The 22,846-nt window shown below is 33.9% G+C and overlaps 1 protein-coding gene and 1 pseudogene across 1 annotated transcript; both read right to left on the reverse strand.

The window, feature by feature from the left end:
* Nucleotides 1–194: 194 nt before the first annotated feature.
* On the reverse strand, nucleotides 195–4,576 carry LOC133873436 (uncharacterized protein At4g14342-like; the record flags this gene model as incomplete). Its single annotated transcript, XM_062311168.1, has 4 exons — nucleotides 195–545; nucleotides 3,763–3,886; nucleotides 3,987–4,067; nucleotides 4,470–4,576. Coding segments are annotated over 4 exons (360 nt in total), but the record flags the coding sequence as incomplete, so codon positions are not given.
* Nucleotides 4,577–5,946: 1,370 nt separating this feature from the next.
* On the reverse strand, nucleotides 5,947–12,319 carry LOC133873530 (uncharacterized; annotated as a pseudogene).
* Between the last annotated feature and the right edge of the window lie 10,527 nt (nucleotides 12,320–22,846).

Here is a 22,846-nt window from a genome sequence, read left to right on the forward strand (position 1 = left end):
TAAGTAGTTTGGGTTTAAAAGTGACCTATATAGTCATATATATATATATATATATATTGACATGATCTGAATCAAAAACACAAACACAAATTGCTACCTTAACAACTTAGAGTCTGTTTGGAGCTACGATGAGAAATAGAGCTTGCTTATAGAAAAAACTTGAACAAGAAGATCTACCCTAACCGTCACCAGTAGATCTTCAACTTTTGTCTGCATTATAACTTTTCTATTCGTAATATTTTTCTCTCATAAGGCACAATTTATCAATGAACAAGAAGCAAGCCTTGTTTCACATGCATAGGGTTCAGGTTTTGTAGCATCTAAAAGGGCTACATGAAGGGATTGAATGTGTACTGGTTCAAGCACAAGCTTCTATTCATAAGTCTCACATAACAATAAAACATATATAGATATTACAAATTAGGAAAAAAAAATATGGAACTCAGCCTGCAAAGATTGAGAGTTTATCATGTTTCAGATTTGGCCCAAATGACAATTCAATCGTCCTCTCTTTCAGGGGGGAGACCACAAGGCAAAAGCATTTTCTGCACAATAAAAATCAAAAAGAAAGGATTAGATGGTTTATTGATAAGGCTCCAAAAATTACTAAGCCATCATCCAACATCATTAGATAAGATTTAATATCACAAAAGATCCATCATCAGTCCTATCAAACCAGAACATTGCCAACATTTTGAATGGGAAATTATGAACATGTCTGTCACTCATCCCATCTTTTCAAAATATGAATGATGTAAATAACTCATTCTTCAGTTCCAGCAAAGACGAGAATGCTTCGATGCTTCCATAGGAAACAATAATAGCAACTTCAAGACAAATAAATAGGCAGATAAAATATTTGGTCCCATGGTTGATTAACTAAGATATCGCAGGTGATTATAGTTCAAACATGAGAAACTATTTGGGCTAGACCATTTAATTAAAGATAAGGCTTCTCCAATATGCTAGAAAAAACAGCACAAATTTACCAGGTTACATACACACAGAAGTGACTCCCAATGGCACTGATGGATTACACCGACGTTAGATTGAAACTTATATATAGAGATCATGTCATCTATGAGGAAACATGAAAAGATAAAGTACATGATCTGCATGCAAAGTTTGGAAAAAGCATTGCAAACAAAAACTTGATATATATATATATACACGCATGTGTATGCAAGTGCACAATACAACAAAATTGTTGCCGAAGATGAGAGGAGAGAGAGAGGGAGAGCAAATGAATCTCTATTTTGAAGGGAAATGGCATAATGCAAGGGCTAAAACCTCACAACAATGAAGGAGAATCATTTCCTGTATCTGAAAAAGCTAAAATACCAGCTCAATTAAATGGAAAACGACATGAAGAAAAATTGGATGACACAGTTACAGTTGATAAACAATTCTGAGTTAGATTTCATATTGTTAAGATTAAGACTGCTTCCTAAGCGTCGTAAAAAATCCCCAGGTCACAAATGGATACGAATTGTGGTGCGTGCCAACACATACTTTTTTATTGATAGCAACAAGTGGTCCATGTGAAGGCATGCAAACATTGGTATTGTACAAGTCTTCCCCATTTAGATGATCTTGCCAGCGGATCACATTCTTAGTCTTGTGCCTAACTCAATGGTCAATCTAACCAGTTGCACAATAGATATTCTCTTGCTGAGTCTAGTGCGATGGGTCATGCAACAACTAATTTAGTTTACTGGGTCATGGAAATTTTGGTTATTTTGGTATTTGCTAGATGTGGGTTGTAGGACAGATACTATTAGAAAGCTAGTCAAGTTTGCCTTTATATGTGGCTTTTAGGCTGGTTTAGAGGAGAATTTTTTAGATCTACAAGGTCATAAATGCAAGTTGAGAATCTGAAGTCCATGAATATGCTCTATTTTACCCAAACAAAATTAGATTTTAATTAATAGAATATCAAGTGTTTTTTCTTGTTCAAAGCATAGTCACCTAGCCTCTTTGCACCCAGAAAACCTTCACCCATACCCTTTGAAACTGTAAAAAATAAAAAGTTTTCCCATACTTCAGTCATCTTTTAAGCCATCGAAACCAACCCCAAAACCTCAAATTTAACCCATCACAGGAAGTTCCAGTAATCAGATTCCTTCAAGATCAGGCCCCCTTTGATTTCTTATCCTAGTCCCACAGCACCAAAAGCAATCTAACAACTGTAAGTTCTTTCATCCACAATCACAAACCACTAAATCCTGACCCATCTTAACAAAAACCAAACAAACGGCTTTTCCAAATATGTCATACGACAATGACAGAACAAACTAGGCAAATGCATCAAAATCTGATTAATCTCACAGCTATCAAGAGCAGTCATAAGTTCGAGAATATGTGGCCAAAATCCGAACGCTTTGTGGAAAAGGTGAAGCAGTTGTGGATGTCTTACAGCTTTCAAGGCTCCCCTAGTCTTACTCTAGCACGTAAATTGAAAGCGTTGAAAGTGGGCTTGAAAAAGTGGAATGAAGAAATATTTGGCAATGTTGGGAAGCATAAAAAGGTTGTTTTGGACGAGCTCCAAGTTCTTGATGTTATTGCAGAAGAATGATCCTTGTCTGATGTTGAAAGGTTGAGAAAGACTGAAATTATTAGTGATTTGGAGATGACTACTCTTTACAAAGAAATGAGGAGGAGGTAAAAATCAAGGGCTCTTTGGTTGAGAGGAGATAATAATACAAAATTCTTCCAGCACGCAACAAATTCGAACAAAAGTAACAACATCATTGATTCCTTAGTTGTTAATGGCTCCTTATCTTCATACTCTTTAGAGATTTGGGAGCATGGGAGCATATTGTGCAATTTTACACTCGCATTTATTCAGAGCAACTTAGTTCGTGGTCCAAATTGGATGATCTTCCTTATGTGCTGGGGAGACTCTGGATGGAAAGAGCTTTTGAGAAGAGTGGGGTCTTTGAGGTAGTGAAAGCTTTGAATGGTTATAAGGTTCCGGGCCAAAAAGGTTTTTCTCTTGCAAAAAGTTAAAAAAGCAAAAACAATAAGAAACAACTCAATACACAAAACATTCAAAATTACTTTCACGTTTATATCACATCACAACCAAAAGCACAAAGAAAATAAAATAAAAATAAAAATAAAAAACCTGTAAAAAGTTTTATCAGAGATCGTGATCTCTCCATCTCAAAATAGAGGATAACATTCACCTTTTTTTTATGACTTATAATTTATTAGAATGAAAGGACAAGCCCTCTTACACGAAAATTATAGAAGAGATACCACCATCCTAATGGTGTCTGAAATCTAAAAAGTTAACAAGCCTTTCTAGTTGTCTCAAAAGATAAAAATATTTCTAAAATTGAATGCTTCTTCAATTACCTATATCACCCTCATCTCTTTTGAAAAGCAAACAAGATTCTTATAAAGAATCACGCCATAACTAGTATAAAGTAAAAGACATTTTCGAAATATCACTATATATTTACCTTTTTATTAATTACGTATTATTTCAAACCACAGCATCTATTTTGAGATGGAACGAGCATCTATATCTAAAAGTTGACATTGGAGCTTTTAACATATAACCTAAACTATATAAAAAGACTCAAGAGAACTGATAAATGCAGAATGTCAAAAATGCAAAACCCAAGAAAGTACAGCCAAAACGAAAGCTTTAAGCGCCACTTAAAATTGAGAATAGAGATGATTATTCAGGTAATTCTCTACAAACAGAAACTGTCAACCAGATAAAACGCTGCAAGACAACTAGTTAGAAAAAACCTGCATGAAGTTGTAGCGCTCTCTCCCAATTGATTCATTTTCCGCAATAGCAAAGTACGCTAGTAATGGGTAATGCCCAACATATGACGCATAGCTATCCCGTTGAATGTTCACTGCCCATTCACTACACATCCAAATACATACATAAAATTAAGAACAAACTAACAAATAAACATTACCCCCCCCCCCAAAAAAAAGGGTTTCTAAAAGATTGACAGCCTTACAATCTATTCAAATCCGCATGCCCAGTACCGACATATTTAGCTTGGAGGTGCTCAAGCAGGGAATTGATGTTAAACCTATCACTGGCCAGCACAGTTACAAGTAGCGAGCTCATCAATTTTTAAGTTATAAAAAAAATTCAACGCTAAAGCTTCGCATCAAAGGAAAAATAAAATAAAATAAACGTCTGGCAATGATTTTTAAAGCACAAATTAAGCTACGTCGAACACTAAATACTATAAAAGAATGATACTCCTCCAAGTCGAAATAGGGAGTCCAATTAGATTCTGTCCGGTTGCCGAGAAAACAGAGAAAAAAGAAAGAAAGAAAGATATTACTTGGGTTCTATTTTCTAAGCAAGAGAGATGGAGATTAGGGTTTTGATGAGCAATTGGAGACCGAGTAGAAAGAAGGGATAATGGGGAATGAGGGTTTGGGGTTTTGATTAAAACCGTTCCAACTTCGAAGGGATTCAGAAGAGATACCTGCATATTGTTTGCAGTCGCAGGCAGAGAGAGCCAGAGATCCCAAGGGTTATCAAAGACGCGAAGAGAGAGCTAGCAAAATTAGAAGCGGCAAGGCGTGGGAATAATTAAGAGATATAATTCATTTGTCAACTTTTCCCATAATTATCCTATGTGGTCGAAAATTATAGGCCCTTTAAAAAAAAAAATTCACAATTATTTTATAATTTCCTGTAAGATAGAATAATTGTGTAAAAAAATTTGCAAAAATCATATCTCTTAATTATAATTTTTAAAAAAGTTGTGTAAAAAGTCTTTACCGTGAGAGGGAATTGGTGGGTAATTTAAAAAAGCGGCAAAACAGATTCACGCATCAAGTTTTGATTGACTTACTTGATTCGTTGGGATGAATCCGAACTTAATTTATTTAGTTAAACGGGTCAAACAAATAAATTCAAACATAGCACGCTAATTTATCGGGTAGCTTGACACGAATTGGTTGACCTGTTTAGCTAACACCACCAGTTTGACTTAGATTCGGTTTTTTTTTTTTCCCTTGCTTTATTCAGTTCATTCCCAAAATAATTATCAATTATTCTTCCATTAAGTAGCTAGCTTAAGAACAATATAAAAATCAACAAGTAAACCAGGAACTAAATTCTAAAACCAAACAAATTTATGTTGATTACACGTACCGAACTTTGAAACACAAAGCAAACTTACCCACATACATCTCACTCAATTATACAACTACATTCAGAGCATATATATAGATTTACATATAGGTATAGAGAGATCATAATCAAAGTGGGTGCAAGCAATGTGACTCAGATATGAGAGAATAAGAATATTAGATTTTGTTTCGGTCTTTACATTTTTATTTTTTTTATTTGTTAAGATACGGGCTGACGAGCCAACCTATGGATCAAGTAAGTTGATCCGTTTATCATGTTACTTATTTGTAACCTGAACACGTTTAACTTAAACCCAAATCTAAACCCTATAACTATGTGTCGTGTTCGTGTCGGATTGAAAGTCGTGTCAAAATTGTCATCTTAATAAAAGAAAAGGAAAAATTAATAATGTTATGCACCACAATTTTATACCATAATTTATTACCATTGATGTGAAACTACTATCGAGCCCTTAATTTCTTTAAAAAAAAATAATGTTAGAAACTAAATTTTTATATAAAAACACTAACGTCACAGTCTCAACCAACCATTGTTAAAAAAAAAAAAATTAAAGTTAAAAAAATTAAAATTAAAAATAAAATAAATAAATAAAAATAAAAAGAAGATGATGATGAAAAGAAAAAGAAAAAAGAAGAGTTAATAGGGACTCTCATGTCAACATTGTGAAATATTTGTGGAATAAAAATATGATATATAATATTTAGTTTTAATCACAATCACAAGCCTAATGTTAAGATATTAATAAAATTCTTCTTTTTCATATATAAGTAGTGCAACTATAATCAACACTAACAGTAAGTTAATTACATGAATAATGACGCTGGTATTATACAACAATATTTTTTTTCGCAGCATTACAAAGGAGATAAAGGAAGAATACACGATTTTCAAAGAATATATATTTCCAGAAGATATTTTACAGAGACCAAACAACTCGTTTAGGGCCTTCGCCCCAAAAACTCACTCTGAAATAACCAAATGCACGAAGCAGTAAAACAAAGGCCATTTAGCAAAGAACAAAACGCTCTTTTGTTGGATCATCTGGTGGCAATCTGATGTTAAAAGAAAAATTAGTGCACCTCAATAGGATTGACTCCATTTCTCAGGTACTTCAAGTTGGGGAGGTAAGAGGTTCAAAAAGCTCCCCTGAGCAGGTTAACTTGCAGCCTTGGCTGACTCGTCATCTGTAATAATGTACCAAATTCATAAGAAAAAAGGTATCACTCTCAACAATTAATTAATACTATTCATTTACCCTCTTTGTAATGTCTCTTCCAATGTTTCAATTTTTACAACATACACTCAATCTACTGTTGGGGTTACAATGCCCTCTTTCAGACACACAAAATAATAAAAATACTATATAACTCACTATTTTTATCTTATAGATAGTAGTTTTGTTATTTTGGATCGCAGAAATGGGGCATTGCAACCCCAATGGTAGATTGAGGGGGACATTGCAAAACTTGAAACATTTGAAGAACATTACAAAAAAGATGGTAATTAGAGAGGGGTAAATGTAGTTTTCCCTAACACCATCCATGGCATACCATGCAACAACAACCCACGATAATGATATTATTGGCCCCCACAAAACTATGACCAACAGTAATTGCATGAACTTTATCGAAGAATTAATCTGAAAAACTAGGGATAAGCTTTGCAAAGGAATCGACATAACTGATATCACCCATATCCAAAGTCTAGTACTCTCACTAATAAAAGCTTGCTTGAACTATACTTTCAAATATGGTGACAAAAGAGGGTATTATATACTTGTCTACAATCACCAATTCCATAAATTAGCCACATCCAGAAAGTTACCCCAGGTAAATATTTGTGAAATTTCTCACAGAGTTGAAAAATCAAGCTTCTAAAAGTGGACTTCTCATCACAAAAGTAGTTTCAACACAAATTACTATGAAGAGCTATAACTAAACAGCATGACTAAGAGATTTATTTGAGATCACTCTTCTTTCTTTTCTTTTCTTTTTTGGAAAGTTCAATGGACCTCTTTAATATCCAAAATTTAGCACTCTCATAAATAATAAATTATCTCAACTACCCATTCAAATATTGCGACAAAAGGCAGCATCAGAAATATGCCTAAAAACTTCATCAGCATCATAAGAGAGAGCCAGGAACTCCCTTTGATACCAATACAGTGTGGGAAAGGAAAGGGGAATCAAATTTGCTTAAAAATTAGGTACCTTCACTGAGCATTTCGCATATTTTCCCTGCCTTCTCATTGTTATTTCCGAGACAGAAAAGTATGAATGAAAAGTCCTATGAATTTACACAAAGATGGGCCTAGTACCCTTTCCAATTGAGGTAACATATATGGCTCTACCACATCTAAAATTTCTATCATTTGTAAGCATGCGTGACAGCATTTTAGCCCTAGCACGAAATTCGGTAAACTTAATATTGGGATTAATAGATAGAGAAAAAATTTTCCAAAGATAAAAGCAAAAGGAACTGAAAAAATCATACCAAAAAGGGACTTGATGGAGGGCCTCTTAGATTTTGTGCTCTTCTTCTTTAGTTCAGCTGTACATTGGAAATCATAAAGACCCAGTCATGCAAAAGATCATTGCCAAGATCAATTGTTGCACTAGAGAAAGTAATGTTCTGAAAAGAAAAGAAAAAAAAGAGGACACTAAATGAGTATGCACAGATAGTGTTACAACTTACAGGTGAGATTTAGGATAAGTTAGGTTTAGAAGTTGTGTTAAATTAGGATTTTAATTAATAAAGATTAGGTTATTTTAAAATTAGGATTAGGATTAATTTTATTATTATTTTAAGATTAGAGTTCTTATCTTATCTCATTGTAAGTCTATTTAAAGATGGTTCTAATGCTTAATAAAATTGTCGATGAGTTCATTTTTATCAAATGTTTAGGTTTGTTGGGAAGCTTAGGATTCCTCGAACTACTATAACACAAGGAGGCCCAGAATTCCCAAAATTATCCTACTAAAAATCTACACTTGTTAAATTTCCATCTTGGGTTATGTAGACACGTAACAATTGGTATCAGAGACATGTTGCCCATCACCTACAAATGTCAGGTCATGTCCGTCTACAGATCAGAACGCTTGGAGACTGTGGGAGTCTCCTTGAGTACACAAGGGAACAAGCTTTACTACAGGAATTATGGGCAGAATTGCGCATGTGGCAGATCGGTTAATGAAGACGATGGCAGAAATGTTTTAAGCCATGATAGCACCTCTTCACAGCATTTCAGCACAACGTACTCAACAGCTACAAATGGTTCTAGCACCGTACCCCTTGCAACAAAAAAACACCCACCCACCGACCAAAGCCACCACCACGTTGAAGTACTTCATTGTATAAATGTTTAGAATCTATTTTTAGTACAACTTAACACATATCAGGCATGATGAGCACATAATGATAACTCCATTTTCGGCCACAATCCACATCAGATATTACCACCACTTGAGAGATGGTATGGCGGAAGGGTTGCAATAGGTAAAACCATCCTTATGAATTATGTTCACAAAGTATAAAAGAGGCAGGTTAAGGCATTGTCAAGAACTTTCAACAAATAGCTCTCTTTCCCCGCCTTTAATCAGGAAACAGTGTACAATTCGACACAGCTCAGTTAAGCCATATCAACATTGGGTCAGTCACATAAATTCAAAACCTTGATAAAGGAGGATTTGGTCAGATCTCCAAGAATGTGAATTTTCAGAACTACATACACATTATAATTTATGCAAACAGTAAAGAAGGCTAAACATAGAAACAAGAAAGAAGGCATTTTGTACTCCTCAACTTATTTAGAGAAATAATCAATAAGGAAGCTTAAGTAAAAAGATTAGATAGAAATGTGTCCATAGAGAGAGGCAGGTAGATACCAATTCCAGGTAATTGATGATCATTTACAATTTCGAAGTTCTTATACGTGTAACCAACAAAGTTGATATCCTTAGATGACAACATCTGCAGCAGAGGACAAAACAGCAAGAGAACATTAGCAATAAACACCACCCTCTTTCAGTAAGATATTTTAAACTGCATGATTGTATCACATAGTGAACAGCTTATGTGTAATGCTCACATACTATCAATCAAAGGCAGCTCAAGAAGCATCAATTGGCTAAAGAAAAAGTGAAAGAATCATCAAATTTTAGGACTAATAGACAGTAAACAATTTCAGTTGCGGAGAAGAAAAGGAAAACACTAAACAATCCACATTCTAAATAGAAACACAACGAACGACAGAACCGCACCAAAGAAAGTACATTAATAGACGAAAAATTAATCATCCCATCTGTACCCTATTGCTTCAAATGACCTCACCAGCTTGCAATCAAACACATCCCAAAAGTACTGGCCATTATATCCAGAAAGGAAACTCAACTTCACAACCAGAAATAATACAAAAATGTGAATTGAAAGAAGCAAACAGAACATTGGTTCTATTACCAATAGAGCAATATCAGCTGCCCAAACAGCAATGACGTATAAAGGAAAATGCACCAAAATTACGCAGAGGACCTTATTGCCAAAGGGTATTCTGGGCAATGAGATACTTGCCAAGTTGAGGATAAAACAAACACGGGCTTAGTTATGAGAGAGCTCGAGCAGCAAAAGCACATATGTAATACAGTAGTGAAGAAACTATAATTGCATCTGTTTAGGCCAGAATGCATCAACTAAATCATATATACAAACCTTTCTCCATGGACCTGCTTTAGATGAAGTTTGGATTTGGTTGTCAGCCTACAGCATCATCAACCAATCACAAGAAACAAGGTTAGCAACAAAATGCCTCAAATAGGTCTGTACTTTCATACATTTAAGAAAAAAAATAAAAAAATGAATGACCTCTTCAAACTTCTCAAAATTTTGAGTATCCAATTCATCATTGATCTCGGGAATAAATGCAGCTTCCATATGATACAATTTGTCCCATTCAATGCCTTTGAACCACGGATGAGCCTAAAGAGAACCAGGTGCAGCAAGTCAATAAATTAATTAGCAATTCAAATTTTAAAGAGAGAATTTAAACTAAGTCACTACAAAATGTATGATGGCAGGAATGGCAGATTTCAAATAGATGTATGGTGGCAGTGGGTTGTCTTGATTGGATCTTTTAAGGCACAATTTGGAAACACAAAGCAGATTATAGTAGGAGCGTTAAACAAGGGACAGATTCCTACTGAGGTCCATGGCTCCATGCCATCCACACAACTGAGCACCAAAATTTTGGTTTGTAAAGATGTACCAAACAATTTAATTTCCAGACCTTTCTAAACCGTATGGAAAATTATCAATAAGGGGTAAAACAATCCCTCCCAACTAACTTTTCTTCATTTTAGTGCCTCCATACATATCTCCAAATATTTTTGAGAAACAAAATCAACTGTATAAGAGCCCACTGGATTACTGCCCACAATAAATATAAGGATAAATGCAAAATCAGTCTATATTGCTGGTCTAAATTACAAATCGCTCCCTGCAGTATAAAAAATAATTTCAGAAGTTCTCGAAGTAGGCCAAAATAACAATTTAGTCTCTACAGTCAAATAATGTCAAAACACTTGACGGATTTCGTTAGTGTTTCACATCAGCACTAATAAAATGATGACACGTGTCAATCAATTTTAAAAAATATAAATATATAGAACTAAAAAAATTTGAAATTTAAAAAAAAAAAAAAAAAAAAAAAAGGGTGGCTGGAAGTTATTGCTAGCCACCCCCTCCCCCAAGGGGTGGCTGCCGTTTCTTTTTTCTTTTTTAAAAAATAAAAATTATGATAATTTTTTTTCAGTTTTTACTTTTATATATTTATGTTTTTTTTTTTTATTAAGAGTAATACATGTCATCATTTTATTGGTCCTGACGTGGCACACTAACAGAATCCGTCAAATGTTTGAGAATCCATCAAGTGCTTTGACAGAATTTGATTACATTGACTAAATTGTTATTTTGGCCTACCTTGAGGACCTTTAAATTATTTTTTATACAGCTAAAAACGATTTGTAATTTAGGCCAACCAGACAGACAAATTTTGCATTTATCCCATAAATATATATATTAAAAAAAAAAGGACTACAATTGTTCTTTTTCTTCTTCTTTTTTTTCTTTTTTTTTTATTCCTTTTTCTAAAGGCCTCTTCCCTTTGGTTGTACATTCCTATCCTGAGTTAATGAATTGGGTTCATATTTTGGATGCCGCTATTGAAAAGGCCTTTCTGGCTACACTTTCTGCTACCGTGCCCATCCCATAGAGACCACCCAGTTTAATGACAGCTACCTAATATTCAGGAGATCTTTCCCTGAACCTATACGCGTTTCAAATGGTAAAGAAGCTACCATAGTAGCAGAATTTATGACAAGCAAATGGTAAAGAAGCTGCAATGATGCTAGGCCTCACACAATTAGAGCAAAAAGGAGCACGTGCACGATTTAAATAATATGATAATACAAATTTGGAGAGTTGGATCGACAGTTAATACGGTTTCCTGCCTTAACTTTTTAGTAACACTCATTAGCACGTATAAAAAATAAAATTGTGATTTCATGCATGATAGCGCCAAGAGACCACCTGGATAAGTATCAACAGCATCTTATTAGCACGTATTGGAGAAATGATAGATCAAAAAGGATAAACAAAATTCAAATACCAACCAATCACATTCCATCCTATATCCTTTCTTCAGCAAAACTTCTGGGGCAATATAATCAGGCGTTCCAACAGTAGAATAAGCCTGCATATCGAAAACCATTTTGGAATTTTTAACAACACAACCATGAAGTCACCATAAGATTCTCGGAAAAAAAGAACGCTAAAACAAATTTCACTGGAGACTTTCTAGACAAGATTTGCAACTATGGCATACCACAAACATGAATAGTTTCCCGTCACAGTAATGAAGAAAAGCATGCTGAAGATAACGATATTGTTTTGTTGCTATTGATAGTGGCAATACTTTAAGGTTGACAGCCATATCAGTCATGTGATGTCAGTGTCACAAACTTACAAGCATTCTCCTGTTCCTCTGCCAATGCTGAAGTTGCTCCTGTTGTGTGCGTTTTGGTGCCATAGGGCGTCCATCACTCTGAAGAGCCCCACTAAGGTTGTTTCAACAGAAAAATCCTTTTCTTGGAGATTACTGCAGTCAAGGGTTTTGCATAATCCAAAAATTAGATAATTTCATGTGACCATCTCTATCAAGCAGCTAGTTATCTGGCTTGATATCTCTGTAGTATGTAAACATGGAATCAGTTGTATGAAACAATAAGACCATGACAGAAATAACATATTGATAGCCTCCCATCACACAATCTAGACAAACATCAAAGTACCTATGAATATAGTTATGTTTATGGATGGACTCAATCAGCTTTCATATTGATGGCCTCATCTTCTGTCAGTGAATCTTTGCGCATCAACAAAGTCATCATTTCTCCGCCCAGTAGATAGTCCATAATTAGATATAAATACTCATCATCTTGAAAGGAACAATAGAGCTTGACAATGCAATTGCTATTGACCTCCGCAAGTAGATTCCTCTCAGCTTTCACATGTTCAACCTGAACAAATTTAAATAAAAATTAGCAAAATGCATTATGAAACAATAATATTAATAATAAAAATTGTCTGTCATTCTTCATTTAATCTTGCTTGAAATATTAGTGAATGTTATTATTCATAGTTGTTACCTCTTAACTTTGTTTTATTCATTTTTTGATACAGCTAGAAATGAAATTGTATATGATGTAGTGCCAAAAGATAATGATGTCAATTGCAAGAACGATATGAAGCTCATAGATGGAGTTGAAAATGTGGAGGAACCTAAGCAGGGAATGATATTTAACTCTTTAGATGAACTTGCTTCTCATTATAGGACATATGCAAAGCAACAAGGTTTTGGGGGGGGTACAAAAGAATAAAAGAAAGCATGCAAGTGGGCATACGTGTTACATCACCCTATCATGTGCACGTCAAGGCAGCAGAAAAGCCAGTTCAAGTAAGCCAGTTGAAACAACTAGAACGGGATGTAAAGCCTATTTGAATGCAAGGTTAGTTGATACAAAGTGGTATGTGACTAGTGTATCTTCTAAGCATAATCATGATTTAAGCCCAGACAAAGCTAGATACTTTAAATGCAATAAGAATTTGGACTCTACTGCGAAGAGAAAGCTTTTAATAAATGATAGAGCTGGAATAAGTATGAGCAAGAGTTATAACTCACTAGCAGTTGAAAGGGGGGGAGCTATGAGCACCTCGCATTTGGAGAAAAAGATTGTCGTAATTTTATTGTCAAGTTAAGGCATCTTCGGCTTGGCATAGGAGGCGTTGGAGCTCTTTGTGACTATTTCCAAAGGACGCAAGCAATTAATAATGATTTCTACTTTGCCATAGATTGTGATGATGATTATATGTTGAAAAATGTGTTTTGGACTGATGCACGAAGTAGGGCATCGTTTGAGGATTTTGGGGATGTGGTTACATTTGACTCAACCTACTTAATTAATAGATATGAGATTCCATTTGCTCATTTTGTGGGAGTTAATTATCACGGCCAGTCAATACTTTTTGGGGCGGCATTAATATCAAGTGATGATACAAAGACATTTGTATGGTTGTTTGAGGCATGGTTGAACTGCATGAATGGACGATCACCAAGTGCAATTATAACAGATCAAAATAGGGCTATGAATAATGCAATTAATGTAGTTTTTCCAAATACCCGACATAGATGGTGTTTATGGCACATATTGAAAAAACTTCCAGAAAAATTCAGATCACATTTACAGTACCATGCCATTAAGAGTGCCTTCCGAAGTTGTGTATATGAATCTCAGACATGCGATGAGTTTGATGCAAGTTGGCGAAGTCTACTTGATTGTTATAGTCTAGGGGATAATGCATTGTTGTGTGGGTTATATAGTGAACGTACTTTTTGAGTACCAGCATATCTAAAATGTGTATTTTGGGCTGGAATGACTACCACGCAATGGAGTGAAAGTATGAATGTGTGTGTGTGTGTGTGTGTGTGTGTGTGTGTGTGTGTGTTTTTTTTTTTTTTTTATAATTTTAATTTATGTGCTCTCATCATCCACATTGAAGGAATTTGTGGATCAATACGATAACGCTTTGCTTAAAAAGGTTGAGAATGAGAGTATTGCTGATTTCGTTTCTTTTAATTAGACAGTTGCATGTCTAAGCAGGTTTTCTTTTGAGAAGAAATTTCAACAGCTTTACACCATCGTAAAGTACAAAGAAGTACAAGAGAAGATTAAAGAGATGATGTATTGTAGTAATTCTCTTATCATAACAGAATGTGCAATGTGTACCTATCAAGTGACTGAACAGGTACAAATTAATAATGCGTACACGAAAAATGTATACTTTATTGTTTACTACAATGAATCTTTATGTGAAGTAAATTGTAGTTGTTGCTTGTTTGAATCAAGAGGAATTTTGTGCAAACATGTCATATCTGTATTGATTAGAGTTGGGGTTACATTGTTACCAGAAAAATATTTTCTTAAGCAATGGAGGAAGGACTTGAATCGAAAATATAAATGAATCAACAGTAGTTATGATTCAGGTAGTTGCAACCCTAGTGCAAAAAGATATTCCGAATTGTGCAAAGATTTGCATGTTTTAGCGAAAATTGCCTCAACTAGTGTGGATCATTACATGACACTGAAAAATTATGCTCATATATTAACAAAGCAATTTAGTGGTTCGATCTGTGCACATAATCCACCTTCTCAAGCATTTGCTAGTGGCTCTACTATTTGTAATTGGTCCATTGATGGTACGGCAATGGAAAGTAATAAGGTTTGTAGATGAAGATGAGTGATCCATCCTACAACTCATACAATGGAAAAAGAAAATAGCAAGTGCAAGGAAAAAATGGGAATGGAAGTTGCTCAATGTGGACTTTTCTGCTATTAAGCTTTTTTGTACAAGATATGATTATCTAAAATTGTCTAATATTTGAAAAGGATCATTATAATATTTATCTTTTGGTTTGGTTTTAAGTTCATAATTAGTCATTGTGAGACACTTCAACTTGGAATGTGAACAACATTGAAAGAAAAATGGCTAGCCTTGTTATTCATCACGATTTTGCCGTTGCTTTGCTATTTTGGAAACTGTTTGGTGTTGAGCAATTTATCTTTCTTATACTTTATTTATGTGAACCTATGCGTTTCAATGTCATGTAAGACTATCATGGTTATTTTTATTTCAAGACAAGTTGAGTATTTTTTTTTTTTTTTTTTTTTTTCGCTATGGACTATTTGTAAATTTGTTGAAAAACTTAGAGAAATCTCATCTATGGACTTAAGTGACTTAGGAGCTGTTTGGTAAGTTGTGGGAAATGGATGTTTTATTTGAATAGTAGTAATAAATGATTGATGAGATATAGAATTTGAGAATGTTTTATAGAAAAGTGAAAAAGTTTTGTTTTGTAGTGAGTTTTTTTATTTGAATAGTAATAAAAAATTATTGATGTGATGTAAAAAGTGTAAAAAAGTTGGAATGTTTTTGATTTGATTTTTTTTGGGAGAAGTGAAATGGAAATTGAAATTGTTTGGTTGGGTTACCAAACAAGCTCTTAGTTACACAAAATGGTCAGACATGATAGCACGAAATGGTTAGAAACATATTTATGCTCTACTCCTCACCATTACACTCAACCTAGAACCCAGAGTATGTTAGGCCAGCAAAATTAAAACTGCAGGGGCTTATATCTTGTTGCAATCCATCTATAAATGCATTTTCAGTAGGAACAATTCAGTCTATCAAACTATTAAATTTTTAGAGTATGCGATTCTCATATTCACATTTTTTACTTAAATTACATGTAAGAATAAAATATAGAGTAATGCTATATACCACACTTTTATCCCCTTTTATTGATTTGGCACTTCCAATCAACCTTTTTTTTTTTTTAATTTTTTTAAACGAGGGCTTATCTAAAAGATGATTGTCAGTGTCATATCAGTGAAGTGAGATAAAAATGTGATTTCTATCATTTTTTTTTTTTAAAAAAAAAAATGTATATGAAAAACATATACTACAAGACAAATGTCAATTTAATAGATTGAATCTTTTGAAAAAGATTCACAGCAAAGTTAGAAAAAAAAAATTAGATTTTATTTATACAATTGCCAATTGCCAATGGACTTTTCATTTATAAAAATAGAGATGTAAATAGACACAAAGCTAAAGTACTTCAATTTAATCATTGACATAATTAGAAAGCAACAATTCATCACTTTTCTAAATGATTCAACAATGTATATAAGCGAAGTACAAAAAGAAGGTTAGGATGCCAAAACTCTAAGCATCTCATAATAACATGAATTGCATTATCATATATTACACCACACAGTCATCATGAAAAACCACCCCATCCTTCTCTTCTAGGGTTGTATCAAGCTCCCAATCACAATCATTCACTAAGACTACAACCCTAGGTCTCCTGCAAGACAAGAAAACCACTTTATGTTAACTAGGATATATATATAGGGGATAATTGCATCATTGGTCCATGGAATTGGCCTAAATTACGAATCACTCATTGTTGTATAAAAAGTTCATGAAGAGTCCTTATGGTAAACTATAATTATGAATCACTCCGTAAACCTGTTTTCCGTCCACCAAGTTAATAGAATCCATTAGTTTGCCACATCATATAAATAGTGAGACAACCTCTAAATATCATTTCTATTGTAATCTATTAACGAACTTTGTTTACTTGGTGGAAGGAAAACGGGTTTAGTGAGTGATTTGTAATTATATTACCACAGGGAGTGATTCGTAATTTAGGCCAATCACAGGGATCAATGGTTCAATTATCCCTATATATAGTGAATCATAATGGAAGCTAGGGTGTTAAAATTGTTGCCCAGATAATCAACCCTAGAGGGCGATGAATAGGATTAATGACAAAGTTTTCTTTTAATAAAAGTTATACTGAATTAAGAATTTAAAACAATATAAGATGTAGTATAATGTAGAGAATATAAATGTGAGAACAATAATAAAAAGATAGGGAGAGAGAGAGAGAGAGATTCAAACTCGGCGATTTTTCGTGATTTGGTCTACCTAACTTACTTCCACTCTCCAAACACACCACTTGAGATTTCAATCCACTAAACCAAACTCCTTACAGATGAAGTTCAAACATTTACACACTAAGAGTACACAACTCTTCTTCATAATGTGAAAAATCCCATTCACACCTCACAATGGTTACACCAACCCTCTTGACACAATTCATTGTGGATAGGATTTGAGATTTCTCTTATAATGAAAATTATTCTTTTTGAGAATAATATACAAATAAAGCTTTTACAACAATATCTCTCATTAACACTCTTGTATGAATTGAACTTGAATGGCTTAAATGAACTTGAATATATGAAAATAAATAATGCTTTGAGTTTTAAGCTTGTTTGTTTCTCACTTGATTGATGTATTAAAAATGAGAACTTAGGTCATGTATTTATAGGTCTAGCAAGAATATAACCGTTGGAGTGAATTTGAATTTTGCTAACTAATTTTTAAAGTTGCAATCACATTTTCAAAGTCAGAAATTGTTGCTACCTAATTTGAAATTGTTGCTAGCTAATTTTTCAAAGTTGCAACCAGATTTTCAAAGTCAGAAATTGTTGCTAGCTAATTTTTCAAATTTGCAACCAAATTTTCAAAGTCAAAAATTGTTGCTAGCTAATTTTTCAAAGTTGAAATCAGATTTTCAAAGATAAGAATTATTGTTAGTGAAATTAGAATTTTAAAGACAAGAATTATTATTAACTAATTTTTTCAAAGTTGAAATCAGATTTTCAAAGACAAGAATTATTGTTAACTAATTTTTCAAAGTTGAAATTAGATTTTGAAAGACAAGAATTATTGCTAGCTAATTTTTCAAAGTTGAAATCAAATTTTCAAAGATAAGAATTATTGCTATCTAATTTTTCAAAGTTGAAATTAGATTTTCAAAGACAAGGATTATTGCTAATTAAATTTTCAAAGAAACCTAAGTCTAATGCATTTTTGTATTTCAAAAACTTATGTATGTAATGTATGAATGGTCCTAAGGTCATTCTAGAATAAGAAGCCTCAGGAGTTCAATTATATTGGAACTTTACAAAAATACCCTAATAAAATAAAGATTCTTCAATCTTGAGTTCTTCAGTGTTTAAAGGCTTCTTGCTTTGAATTTCAAATGCCTTTGATTCTTTTTGGTCCTTTAAGAATGTGTGCTCGAATATTTTTTACAACTATCATACTTGAAGTAAATACATTAGAGCAACAAGATATAATTTGTTATCATCAAAATATTTGCAACATAATTCGATTGATGCCATAGGGCTAACAAAAATCTAAAGGATTCACATCACCTATAAAATTCCTGTTCCAAGAAAAGCTTTGCAATGCTTTCTATATCTTTGATGTCATGCTATTACCATAGAGTAACATGAGAATTTTATGCTGTTACTGCGCAATGCTTATTTTCAAGGGATAACTGAAAATTAAAAAAAATTAAAAAAAAAAATGAAAAAAAAGAGGGGTGGCTAGCCAGTTTGGGGTTGGCTGAACCACCCCCAAATCCCACCCCTGCCTAGATCTTTCCTTTTTTTCTTCCCAATCTTGCCCCATTTCTGAGCTACCCGCATCCCCTTAATGTCTCCTCAAAAATAGCATTTGGTCCTCCAAAGATTTTTGAATTAGATCTGGTTTTGGAAGTTTCCATAATCGTCTCAGTCAATCCCAATTCAGTTTGCTTTGCGCCCCCCTTCGATTGCTTCGTCGCAACTCCGCTAGGAGGCCCTTCTAGAGTTGTCGTCCGTAGTGGTTTGCCACCAGATAATCCCCCAACCGGTCATGACGATGAGTCTACCCTCAGCCACACCCCATATGGCTTCTCATTTACTACTTTCATGGCATCCACCAGACATCCATTCAACCCATTTTTGAGACGCCACATACGAAGCACATTCCTAAAGGAGACCCAATGCGTATTCCCTCAAAATTTGAGGGTTCTCCCTTTCTCCAACGGCTTGGTCAAGTCAATTTCCACCATAATTCTCAAAAATTTCCCCCACCTGATCCCGTCTTCCTTCACTTCCATCGCTTCTACCTTCTCTAAAGATGCTCTGATATTGTAGCCTACCTCATTGCTTATGCATGCCAACGGCATGTTGTCAAACTGGAGCCAAAAAGCCGCCTGAGTGAAGGCCATTTGTGTTGGTACTATATTGTCGTCAAATTCCTCCAGTGCTAGAAGGTTCGATCAAACAGCCATGGCCGTCCATCCAAAACCCTCTGTGCGTTTTCCATTAAACCTCATTCATGGGATCTACAGCTCATGGGGGTAGTTCAACCACCGCCAAACCGGCCATAAGCCATCCCTCCCTTTTTTTTTCCAATTTTTTTTAAATCTTTTATTTTTTTTTTTAAGTTTTTATTATTAATTTTTAATTTTTAATTAGGCATAGGACACGTGTTAGCTACTTAGAGGTGTTAACGTGGACCTCTGTCAATTTTTGGACGGAAATATCATCTTCATCTTTAGCCATAAAGGAGGTACCATCTACAATACGAAATGAACTACAGGGAGCAAAAAATAAAGTCGTTAAACTACAAGGGGTCGAACGTATTTAACCTTATACAAAAAGAAGTTTTTCGAAACTAAAATTAACAAAATCCTATTTACAATCGACTTTGTCACAAGAATGACTAAAGGGGAGTTTATTTTGACGTAAAATGTTTTCAGTTTAAATTATTTTCTTGAAAGATGATTTTTTTTTTTTTTAAAAAAAAGATTTTAATAGAAAATGTTTTTTTTTTTTTATGTTTGGCTCGTATGGAAAATCAGTAACGAAGACGGTAGTTGGAGGCGGGAAATGACTTCCGACGATCTTCGACTGCGGTGTTTGGCAACTATCGGCAAAGATGGGGATTAATGAATTGCACGAGAGAGAAAGAGAGAGAGAGAGAGAGAGAGAGAGAGAGAGAATACTATGGGTTAAGACTCGAAAAATTGTTTACAATTTTTTTTTTAAAAAAAAAAAAAAAGAAAAAAAAAACTATTTTACGCAGCTTAAAGAAAGTTTTTCTGGTCAACCAAAAATGTTTTACGGAATTTAAAAGTGAAAATTATTTTCCGAAACTAAAGAAGCTCTTTTGGTCAAAACAAAAATATTTTTGGTTTGACTATTTTTTTGGGTCGCACAAAAAACTGAAAAAATATGGAAAACATTTTTTAAAAATATTTTACGCCGAAACAAAATGAGCCTTAGTTAATATTGTCACAGACATTAATTGCTTATACTTTTCTGATAACTGTTTTAGGTTTTGATTTTGATTTTGATTTTTTTGCTTTTGGTTTAGGAGAGGGGGAGGTGGAAGCTTTTCCAACAGAGATCTTGATCTTAAAAGTTGATTTTTCCTTTCAATTCCCAGATCCTAACTAATTACTTGCTGGATTTGGTTTTTGGAGTTGACGTCTTGATCTACTAATTAATTATCTCTTCAAAACTAATTTTCTAACTCTGAATCATTTTGGTGTCTACTAAATCTCATTACTAATATTATGTCTACATCGTTGTTCACCCTAGCTCCAAGTCTAGAAAGGAAATGCCAGCAGAATTCTGTTGACTACGTCCAGTTTAATCACACAAAGCCTCAACATTCTTTGGTTTTCTGGCCTAGCTTTTCGATCTATTTGCATGCTTCTTTGCTTGATTAGCTGTTTTGAATATTTTTATAAACATTTGTCTTTATATTTTTCACATTCTCTTTCTGTTTTTCCCTTAAATTTTAGTTTTAGAAGGTGTTGCCCCACATATAGAAGAACTTAACCATATTTTGTTTTGTTCACGAACTTGTTTATAATAATAATAATTTTTTAAATTTCACGTTTTGTTTTATTTCTTTAAAAAATCAAAGCACTTGAAAGCAATAAGGGAAGGAAGCGTGTAGGCACTACAAAAAAAATAGCTTTTTGAGCCGTTTTTGTTGGAGTCATTTTAACAAAACGGCTCTAATTAGAGCCGTTTTCCTTAAAACGGCTCGAATTAGAGCCGCTTTTTTAAAAGAGCTCTAAATAATTTTGAGGCGTTTTGGTTAAAAGGGCTCTAATTAGAGCTGTTTTGGTTAAAATGGCCATTTTACTTAAAACGGCTCAAATTAGAGCCGCATTTTTAAAATGGCTCTAAATAATTTTGAGCCGTTTTGTTTAAAATGGCTCTAATTAGAGCCGTTTTACTTAAAACGGATCTAAAATTTAGACCCGTTTTGGTTAAAACGGCTTTAATTTGAGCCGTGTTGGTTAAAACGGCTCTAATTAGAGCCGTTTTGGTTAGAACGGCTTGAAATAATTTTGAGCCGTTTTGATTAAAACAATCAATCACACATGATCATACCACGATCGATCACATAGATCGTACGATGGAACATGATCGTACCACGATGGATCACATAGATCGTACCACGTTCCATCACATAGATTATACCACGACCTATCACATTGATCGTACCACGACCTATCACATTGATCGTACCACAACCTATCATATAGATCGTACCACGATCGATCACATAGATCGTACCACGTTCCATCACATAGATCGTACCACGATCCATCACATTGATCGTACCACGATCCATCACATTGATCGTACCACGTTCGATCACACTTAGATTGTACCACGATTGATCACACTTAGATCGTACCACGATTGATCACACTTAGATCGATCATACCACGTTCCATCACATAGATCGTACCACGATCCATCACATTAATCGTACCACGTTCGATCACATTGATCGTACCACGATCGATCACATTGATCGTACCACGATCGATCACACTTAGATCGTACCACGATTGATCACACTTAGATCGTACCACGATCGATCACATAGATCGTACAACGATCGATCACATGATCCTACCACAATCGATCGCATAGATCGTACCACGATAGATCACATTGATCATACCATGACTGATCACACTTGGATCCTACCACGATCGATTACATAAATCGTACAACTATCGATCACATGATCTTACCACAATCGATCGCATAGATCGTACCACGATCGATCGTGGTAATACCAATTGTGTCAATAACCCCCCTCAAACTACCAAAAAATGTTAATATTCACCATAATGATAAAAATACCCTTCATAAAATTGTTAAAATTAATATATATATATATATATATATATATATATATATATATATATATATATATATATATATATATATATATATATATATATAAGATAACAAAAAATTATACAAAAAAATAAATAAATAAAAACTTGTCTTAATTTTCTTTCGTTTGTTTATTTAATTTTTTTTTTTTTTAATTTTCTGTTTTTTAAACAAAAAATTGTTTTAATTTTTTTTCCTTTTTTCTTTAATTTTTTTTTAATTTTTTTTAGATTGTTTTAGTTTGAGCCCTTTTAGGTGAAAATGACTCCAACTTACAGTCGTTTTCTTCCAAAATGGCTCAAACTTGGAGTCGTTTTCTTCCAAAACGACTCCAAGTCGTTTTCTTCCAAAACGACTCCAAGTCGTTTTGAGAGGGCGCGCAGGACACGAAAAATTCCGTGTCCCGCGCACCCCCTCATATTTTCGTTCAAAAATTTTTGAACTTTTTTATTTCTTTTTCTCTTATAAA

Source organism: Alnus glutinosa, chromosome 1 (genome assembly GCF_958979055.1).
Source record: "Alnus glutinosa chromosome 1, dhAlnGlut1.1, whole genome shotgun sequence".
NCBI classification, from domain to species: domain Eukaryota; kingdom Viridiplantae; phylum Streptophyta; class Magnoliopsida; order Fagales; family Betulaceae; genus Alnus; species Alnus glutinosa.